General features: G+C 43.5%; 1 protein-coding gene across 1 annotated transcript; it reads right to left on the bottom strand.

The window, feature by feature from the left end:
- On the bottom strand, positions 1–2,560 carry LOC120705072 (polygalacturonase At1g48100-like). The gene is made up of 7 exons (XM_039989607.1): positions 2,242–2,560; positions 1,992–2,126; positions 1,559–1,732; positions 1,446–1,487; positions 1,136–1,343; positions 856–1,046; positions 1–658 (listed from the first exon to the last, which is right to left on the bottom strand). Exons 1-7 carry the CDS (start codon positions 2,506–2,508, stop codon positions 293–295), a joined length of 1,383 nt encoding a protein of 460 aa, XP_039845541.1. The 5' UTR covers positions 2,509–2,560; the 3' UTR covers positions 1–292.
- Positions 2,561–10,264: the final 7,704 nt, after the last annotated feature.

Genomic DNA, 10,264 nt, shown 5'->3' with positions numbered 1-10,264 from the left:
ATTACCCATGTGGCATTAACCACATCATAACTACCTAGCGTTAACTCGTGGGTATGTTAAACCTCAGTTTATCATTTAAATAAATGGGCCTAGCACAAATATTCCACCAAATATAAATCTGTCGTCGTATTTTAAATTCTAGCTTGCCTAAACAATTACTGTAGCCACATTACAAAAGCGGGTCGGCGTGCTCGCGGCGACCGCACTTTCCAACACAACCAAAACGCATTTTCTATACCAGTTGTCCATTTCCACATGTCAAACCGTGAGAGGGGCCTCCCAGCCGGCGTGGTCATGGAGCTTCGGCCAGCAGGCAGCCGACCGGCGGCTCGACGGGCTTCACTTGGTCGCCGTACGCCTTCCAGCAGAAGGGCCCGTCGAGGTGGTTGCCGCCGCCGCCGCACTTCACCGGCGCGAGCTGGATGTTGGCGAGGTGGATCCCCGAGCACGGCGCGGCGTCGCTGCACGCCAGGTACACCGGCCGCTCCGTGTACGTGCCCGCGACGCCCTGGAACACCACGCCGGCCACGGCCACCGCCGACGTCCGGTTGCTGCACGTCGTGTGGTCGCAGTAGTACTGGTCGATCACCACCGGCGTCTTCACCGCCGACACCCGAACGCCGGAGAATTGCACGTCCCTCACCGACCCCGACCCGCCCTGCTTTGCGTCGAACGCCACCACAAGTTACACAAGTTATAGGATTGGAGATAAATTTTTGAATAAGATGAGTGATCAAATTTATGATAAGAAAGTTAAACGATCTATAATTTGGAAGGGAGGGAGCAGTTACTAGGCATCGTGGGCATTGTTGAGGTTACTTTTGCTGCAAATGCAATTTCTGTTTCGTTTATTACCTGCCAGGTCTTGATCCGGACGCCGGTCATCGTCTGGTTCAGCGTGACGTCCTGCACGGTGACGCCGGAGACGGCCGCCGAGGCGCCGCCCTTGCCGAGCCCGCCGATGCTGATGCCGTGGCCCGGCCCGCAGTGCACGCCACGGATGAACACGTCGGAGCAGCCGTCCTGGATGGAGATGCAGTCGTCACCTGCATGCAAATCCCAAGAGTTATTAGAGGTCATTTGTTGTTTCATGGACTCATGGGAGCGAGGTGTTCGCAGAATTAACCAGACTTACCACAGGCGATGGTGGAGTGGTGGATGGAGACGCCGACGGAGCCGGCGAGGTGGATGCCGTCGGTGTTGGGGCTGTCGCCGGGCGAGGACACGGTGACGTCGCGCACCTCGACGTCACGGCAGGTGTCGAAGGTGAGGTGGAACCTGGGGCTATTCCGGATCGTTATCCCCGACACGGCTACGTTGGCGCCCTGGAACACCCTCACAGCCTACCAGCAACACGTTTTTGTAACAACAATTAAACGCGTCATTAGTCGCCAATTACACGTCACGGTTACTAACAACAAACCATTATATTTGAGCCATCTTACTGTTGGTCTGTTGCTTGTTCCGGCACGATCAGAGTCCAGCTCCTGCAGAAGCCAACGACAGGAAGTTCAGCATGTGTGCGAGATGGATGACCAAACGATTTTTCTTCAGTTACCATCTCGGCGGCGACGGCGGAATCGCCGCCGCTCCACCAGTGGCTGCCCTGGCCGTCGACGGTGCCGCAACCTTGGATGGTGATCCCCCGGACGTTCTTGAACTCCAGCCACTGCGTCAAAACCCCGGAGCGCCATGCCGGTGAGCCTGTGTGGGCGAGAATCGTGCCATCCACCTGACAAAAACAAATGCAAACATCCACGCCATGTTCGTCAGATCACTTGCATGGTAGCTTCAGTCTATGGAACTCTCCGGCAATCACGGGCGGCCGATGACAACACTGATATTAAGGGAATGTTTGGCTCTCGTGTAGATTAAATAACATCCAAACTTTTGGCAAATTGTCTGTGTTACGCTAACCACGGTATCCTGTACGTGATGACCGATCATCAAGCAATCACCTTTTTTTTTAGAATGTGGAATCAAGCAATCACCTGAAAGGCCATGTTGGGCTCGCAAGAATCGCCCGTGAACGTGATGGGGCCGACGAGGAACACGTAGCTCGCCGGCACCAGCACCGTCGACGCCCCACCGGCGGCGCACGCCGCCGACCAGGCGTCGGCGAACGCCTGCATATGAAAAGAAGCAGGGGCATCAGCAGATACAGATCAGAATAACATTTCTCATTCCAGACAACCCAACCAGATTCAGAGGTTAATCAGTTGCAGCTTTGTCGGCGCTTGCCTTGGTGTCGTCCGTGGCGCCATCGCCCACGGCGCCGTACTCCAGCACGCTAAAGGTCGCCGCCGACTGCGGCGGCGGCGGCGGCGGCATGACCGGAGCTGGCAGTGGCGGGTGGTGTGATCGGCCGCTAGGAGGTGGCCGGTGATGGGATTCTCTCCTCGCGAGGCAGTGTTGGAGGAAAGACGGGGAGGCAGTAACGAGTAGAAGCAGGGCGAGGTGGAAGGTGGCATTGGCACAGGAGGCGTTTGGGATGCTCCGACGCTTCATCTCCGTGATCGTGTGCGTGGTAAAGGCGGCACTTCGATCACACTTAGGTTACCGCCACCAAGGACGCAAATGCATGTTAGTGGTGAACCTCAATGGCAGTCTATATATAAGCAATGATCTGCACGCTGGATGGATCATGTCATCGTCACAGGAAATGGGCGTTGATTGCAAGGAATTCCTTTGTCGAACAGGGGCGTTGCACCGACCTGATCAATGATCATCTGACCTTGCGTCTCGTCCTCAAATGATTTCCATTTGATTAGATTTGATGGCGTTTTTATTTTTCCCGACAGAGATTTGATAGTATCTTTCGAAACTAGCTCTTCTCGGAGAAAAAATGGAAGGGTATTAGAAGTTTCCAAGCCGTGTATTTTAGTGGATCGATTTGTTTGATTGTCGACCTAGAATTCAGCTGACAGCTCTGTGCTTGCTTCTGATGGGATCCCTTCCTTTCTCTGGCTCGTGACCTTGCTTACTAGAAGATAAGATTAGGAAAGAAGTGCGTGTGATCAAAAGACCTATCGAGCTTAGGACCTATAAAATGAGCCAGAAGATCATAGTCGCACTTAAAAGTCGAGTACTCTACCATTGAGTTAGCAACCCAAAATCGATGGAATTACACCGGACGCTCCTTTCAAAACATTGAATTAGCAAGACATCAAAAGAAAATTTTAATCACCCATTAAAAACACTCAAATACCAAAATGAATTGATACCATTAAATTTCACTAACGGTAAAAAAGGAGCGGTCCCAATCACAATGGCAAAATATTCATTTTTTTGGCAATCTCTTTAAATAAAGAAATCTTCTATGAGAATACATGAAGAGGGGCAACTCTATCATTTGAGAAAAGGCCTTTTTGTTTCTTAATTGTAACCCGAGGGTTACATATATGCATGACCTGGCTGGCCATCTAACAATTGTTTATCACTGCGAAAGGGTCTCTAGCCTAGTGGTTAGAGCACCTAAGTATCATTTAAGTGGGTATGGGTTCGACTCATCGTAGGAGTGAATTGAATGATTCTGGAATAGAAAAAAAAATTAAAAAAAATAGGTGGACTTCCCTTACTAACTTTGGTAAAAAACAATTATTGATCACTGTTGGATTTGGCTTAGCCTCATTTGTGCGCAATTGAACAGGCCTAAGTAAGCAATGTGAAAACTAGATCAAGGAGATGAAGCGGCGGAACGTCCCAAACGCTTCCTATGCCAATGCCGCCATCCACCTCACCCTGCTTCTACTCGTTACTGCCTCCCTGTCCTTCCTCGAACATTGTGTAGCGAGGAGAGTTCAGAATTATATGGAAAATAACATGGAAAAGTTATAATAATTTTTTTAATATGCATTCTGATATCCACTAGTCCCTTGAAATTTTTAAAATTTAAATTCAACTTGTGTATGGAGAAACAAAAAAAGAGACAAATTGTATTATGGAATAAAATGAACTAAATGGAATAGTTTAGGGGGTAAATTGAATGAAGTTATAGTTTAGTGTTGGGTTGATAATGTGAAAAGCTAGGTGTGAAAACACCTAACAATTGCGTGCTAAAGATATCAAAGTCAAATAGACTTAATGACTTGGAAGCACTAGAACCAACCCAAAACATATATAAGGTGCTAAAGGTTGTAAAACCTAAATTAGTTTGTGTCTTGATTGGAGACACTAGAATCAACTCAACATTTATAGAGTTGCCCCCCCCCCCCCCCCCCCCCCCGCCGGCAATGCTATCTATATAAGGAGTGGCCCACCATAGGATCTCTCATTCAAATGAAGAGCTACCAATCAAGCTTAGCATTGAAGCACTAGGGCATTTACATCAAGGCTGCATCAAGCAGGCAGGAGGACTTCAGCAAGCCAAGATGGCTAATATGTCTAACGATGGTATGTATGCACAAATTTGTTCCAATTCATGGTGTTCTATCTAGATTTAGTGATCCTGAGAAACTAAAATTATTCAAACTTTGGCTATATTTGAAGCGAATAAATTGAATTTTTTTCTATTGAAAATCCAAGGTCCCAGTGTTTTGTACAAGTAGGACGATCCAGTGCCTGTGCATGAGATGTATACACTTGATGCTCATGGCAAACGATGAATGGTGAAAATGCACGATTAATTTGACTCGAATGAGTCAAGTCCACATGACTAATAGTGTAGCAATGAACACATACAACATGTCAAGTCATGTTATGAACCAAGACTCTGTTCCAGAAGCTTCTCCACGCCAAAGGCCGTCGCGTATCAAAAAACCCAATACGCATTTCCATGGGCCAGAGTGGGTCAACTTGTCAAACCCATATAACGGGCAGCCGCCGTAGTGGCGTGTACTCTGCTTAAATTGATAATCTGATGAAATAGGGAACTTGATTTGGAACTCATGGATTCAGCGGTGGCGTTCATCGGCTGGAGAGCCTGTTAGATCCTCATCCTTTATCAGACCATAATATGATATCATCGCTACCTCCAAACCAAGATCGAGCGTTATATTTGGTATCAGAGCTTTTTGATACAACCCATTTCGCATCCACCCATCATTCTGGACCCTATGCACTATCATCTCACTTGTTTTCAAGTAAGAATTAGAGCGAAGGTGCCACTGTCAGACCTAATGACGAAGATGCTGCCAAAATTGGAGGCACTCGGCAAGAAGGTCGACGAGACCTTCCTAAAGGCCGATGATACGAATCACAAGATCGGAGAGATGCAGAACTCGATCCAGCGTCTCACTGACGAGCAGAGTTCCGTAAGCCCAAGATGGAGAATAAGGTTACAGATCTGCAAAATTCGATCTACGACCTCAAGAAAAAGGTTGATCTATTCATCCATCAGCTTCTGAATCCTCAGAAGCAAGCTGATGAGATGCAAAATATTGAGGTGTCCTCTCCTATCCATCTGGGAGTTGCTGCTAGTGCAGGGGCATCTGGGAAAATTGGCCACGGCAATGATCATCAGCACCAGAGTGTTGGTGCCGGGGTCGTCACAATCCTGGTGCCACCTCCGGTCACAGGGGCACGACATCCCCAAAATCTCTCCCCTGTTCCTTTTATAGGATTTGGTTCCAAGTTCGCTACGCCTGGTTCCTTTCGTGCAACCTTTGGAAATGACGTGCCACATCTCGAATTTCCTAGATTCGACAACACTAACCCTAAGATCTGGGTGAAACGATGTGAAACCTATTTTGATGTTTATGAAGTACTAGAATTCTATCACGTTAAGTTAGCCACTATGAATTTCACTGGTTCGGTAGATTTCTAGATGCAATCAATAGAAATGGATGTCAAAATTTTATGTTGTGATGATCTCTGTCAGTCTACCATTGATAGATTTTAATGAGATCAACATAATTATGTTATTAGATAGTTTTTCCACCTTAAGCAAAGTGGCACCGTAGCTGAGTATGTTGAACAATTTGATGAATTGGTCCATCAATTTTAGTCCATGATCCTTATGTTAGTCTAGTTCTTATCACTAGCAAGTTGTAGACGGTTTACAGCCAAGTGAGTTGTTGTTTTAGTTCATAGGCCCAAAGACTTGGATATTGCTAGTTCCTTGGCTATTTTGCAGGAAGAGGTGTTGTTGGGTCAGCCCAGTAGAGATTGGAGGAGAAACGGGGAAGCATTGGTTCCAAGGCAGGCAAACAAGGGGAATTCTTTTTCACACTCTAACAAACATTCTTCACCAACCATTGATAATAAGAAATCTGCTAGCAGTGTCAAGACTGGAACTCAAGATGATAAGTTGAGTGCTCTTATGGCCTATAAAAAAGCTAAGGGCTTATGCTAAGAAATGGGATCCAACTCACAAATGCCAAAAAAATGTTCCTTTGCACATGGTTGAAGAATTGTGGCAAATGATAAGCAGCAGTGATGACTCTGTCACTAAGGCTGAGGATTCTGACTCTGGAGAAGAGAGGGCTCCAAGGTCATTTTCTCCAACACTCAGCTATAGTACTGATGGATTCTGGTAGCAGTCATAATTTCATCAGTGAATAGTTTGCTTCTCTTTTACCTAATTAGAGACAATTAAAAGAACCTGTCAAAGTTAATGTTGCTGATGGTGGGATATTACTATGTATTCTTGAGGTTGTTGATTGTGATTGGTTGTTACAGTGCACTCAGTTCAGAACTTTCTTCAAAATTCTGCCCCTCAAATGCTATGATGCAATCTTGAGAATGGATTGGTTAGAAGAGTTCAGTCCAATGAAAGTACAGTGGCCTCATAAATGGTTTTCCTTCTGGTACAAAGGCAAAGAAGTCAAATTACAAGGCCTCCAACAATCTACTGCAATGCTTATGTATTTCTGCAGATCAACTCAATGTTATGCAGAAACAGGATGGCATATGGTGCATGGTTCAGATGCATACTCTGGAACAACAACAACAATCTGCAACTTCTGCTCATTCCAACGAGATACAAGCATTGATTGACTTGTATGCAAATCTGTTTGGTGAACCAACAGGGTTACCTCCTAGTAGGACCAAGAACCATAAAATTCCTCTGTTGGGTGGTACTCAACCTTTTTGACTAAGGCCAAGTAAGTGTTATTTCCATGTGTGGTGTTCCAACGATAGTTTGGAAACGCGATGCCACTCGCTAGATCATCGAGGTTTAAAGTGAAACTAAGACATTGGAGGAACATGTAATTTCAGGGATTGAATGCATGGCACAACCTAATAGCTAAAATTTATTGTCAATCACTAGCCTTGAAATGGGAGGGATACTTTTACCTAGAATCTGCATCAACATGGACGATTCTCAATTTGATCTATGTACCATTTATTTGTGAACAATAAATTCATTTGGATGTTAAGCATCTCTAAAAATTAGAATAAAGACTTTCCTTTAGTACTTTCTGCAGGGTTTAGTTTTTACAAAGCGTAATTTAGCTAAGAGGATTTTGATTGGAGGTTAGATATGTTGTTTTTACGATGAAAAGGAAATAGTCAATTGTATCTTTTTTTGATTGTCAACATGCAAGAGACATTTGGAGAATTGTTGAGATAGCTACCGAATTAACCCAATCTAGATCAATAACAATTATGATTGGAGATTAGTTTTTGGGCATAGAAAAGAAAAATAAAAGTTTAATCTTTTTCCGGCGAGCATATTGGCTATGGTTTAATCAGGGGAGCGTATTGGTTTTTGAGCATAGAAAAGAAAGATAAAAGAAAGATAAAAATTCATTTATGTAGTCTTTCTTCAGGGGATCGTATTGGCTATGGTTTTGATCTTTCTGAAAACACAAGGGCAAGCTAAGCATTAGAGGCCGTCATTTTGAATATATTCACTAAAAATTTATGGAGAAGAATAATTGATTTGGCTTTTTATTTCATCCATGAAACATGTGTGCTCATTTTCCTTTTATTTATGCCCTTGAGCTAAGAATGATGTAAGAATCGCAGTGGCTGGAAATGATTTTTTTTCTTAAAAAAAGTATACTCCCATATATAGAAGACTTTCATGCTACTTAAGTGCTAAAAGTGATCAGATTATAATTACTGCAAGTTTATATAGAGTTATTTCTTTGTAGGCAAGATATTAGAGTAAGTTGTCCGTTCGGTGTTGTAATATAAATAAATGCTAGAGGTTGATATGGAACCTTAGACACAGCCGGACTCCTTACCGTTGAATGGAGCAGGCCACGAAGTAGCAGTCTAGCTAGTTGGGCCCCATCAAATTAGTACACGACCACACTCTGTGGCCGCAAACGGTTCACGGGCACGTAACTCTGGCATTTGTCAACATAGCTTTGCCAACTTGCCAAATCAAACCAAAGTTTAACACCTCAAAGGTGAGGAGTCCCTCCATGTGTTACTAAATTACTTGCATAATAAGTAACTGACACTTCCACTCAATAACCAGAAGGCAGCAAACAGAAAATGGTCTGCAGGATCATGTAGTTGTTCACTGAACTTTTTGAGCGAGCGTTGTTCACTGAACCAGCTGCGTATGGATTCTTTTTCCTTAGTCCATTGCCATGAACTTCTAAGTTTAACTTTTAATAACTTAGTCGTTGCAAGAACTATATATATCTGGATTATTCCTCAAAAAGAGTAAAATGAACAAAACATGTACAGTAGACCACAAAAACTCTTCTGATTCATGATCATGTAAGAGAACAATAAAGATAAAGAAGTTTTTAGTGGGCACGTTGGTTGTTTGTGAATGCTTACTCCTGGATTTTTCGACTATTGGATTGCATCCAGTTTCTCTCTTTAATTTGCTATTTTTATTATGAAAATATATTCCGTGAGCTCACCACCACAAGTTTGCAAATTATAACCCTAGTATAACCTAAGTGTAAATCCAATATAAATTACATGTAATTGTATTATAAACAGATTCAACAATGCAAAACAAGAACTAATAAGTTAATTTGAGAAATAAACTCGAACCATATAGTGACGTTAAATTGAAAATTACATCCCAAAACGCACTGATGGAAATGAAAACCAGAAATTAAAAAAAAACTATTAGCCCAAATCACAGATCTCAACATGTTATGCCTCTAGAAACCTCAAATGGGCCTGTACTTGGGCTTCCTCGAAACATAGAGAATGGACTGTAATCTAATAAAGCCTGTACCTCTCAAAAAAAAAAGCTAGTAAGGTCACACACAGAATATTGGGGGATGCCTTAACTTGATGAGCACTTGGCATTTCTTGGGGGAGACCTTTGTATCTGTTTTGATCTTTGAGATGATTTTCGCGACACATACTACGAGTAATTTAGTAGGGTATTTTAGTAATTGTTTAGAGTGAAAAAAATTACAACAGTTACCTTTTGTGGTTATTAGGTTAGCATTTTCGTTGTACCCCCCGTGTATCGTGGCCGCCTGGCCGGGTTGCCATTATGTTCTTACCTTTGTGACTTTTGTATCTGTTCTTGTTACCTCAGCTTTACCCGGTTACCCCTCAGCTTTACTACTAATACTAGTGGTGGGAGACACCATTGGTACTAACCCGTCTGGACCGTGGAATGCCCTATACTCTACCAGATTCTTACCTTTGTGACTTTTGTATCTGTTCTTGTTACCTCAGCTTTACCCCTCAGCTTTACTACTAATACTAGTGGTGGGAGACACCAGTGGTACTAACCCGTCTGGACCGTTGAATGCCCTATACTCTACCAGTACCCAATACTGCTAGTATTTTACTAGTATAATACTGTGCACTGTAAATGTCCTCTCTGAATGCTTACAACTTTTCTCCGTCAAAAATTTTTAAATAAAAAACGTGAGAGAAGAGGACGGGATTCTCACAAATTCACCATGGATCAAACATGACTTTATGAAAGCTTATTTAGCACAGATTATTCGAAGTTCAAACAGACCCGCCCCAAATCTCAACTTGGTGAGTGCACAACAGGATTTCATTCTAGCGGTGCTTGGAAAGAGACTGTCGACAGAGTTTCTTTTTTCTTTTCTTTTTCTTTTGAAGAGGACTGTCGACAGAGTTGATTATAGATGAAGCACATGCTGGACAGAGGGGCCATGTTCGATGCTGAAGTTTACACCTGGCAAGTTGTTCATGATAACATTAAGGATGAAAATAAGGAACCCAAAGTAAATGAATGGACTAGGAAATTCATGACGGATAGTGGTTTCAAATTCGTTTGGCAAAACATGCCCTTTTTTCCATGTTTCACCGTTAATCGAATCTATACTTGAAATCTTGCCGACAGAGTCCACCAGACAGAAAGAATGTGGAGAAAACTTTACATCAATGATAAACCAGAATTCAGAGACCAAGAGTC

This window comes from Panicum virgatum, chromosome 4K (genome assembly GCF_016808335.1).
Source record: "Panicum virgatum strain AP13 chromosome 4K, P.virgatum_v5, whole genome shotgun sequence".
NCBI lineage: Eukaryota > Viridiplantae > Streptophyta > Magnoliopsida > Poales > Poaceae > Panicum > Panicum virgatum.
The sequence above is the reverse complement of the archived record's forward strand: the minus strand, read 5'-3'. Positions and strand labels throughout refer to the sequence as shown.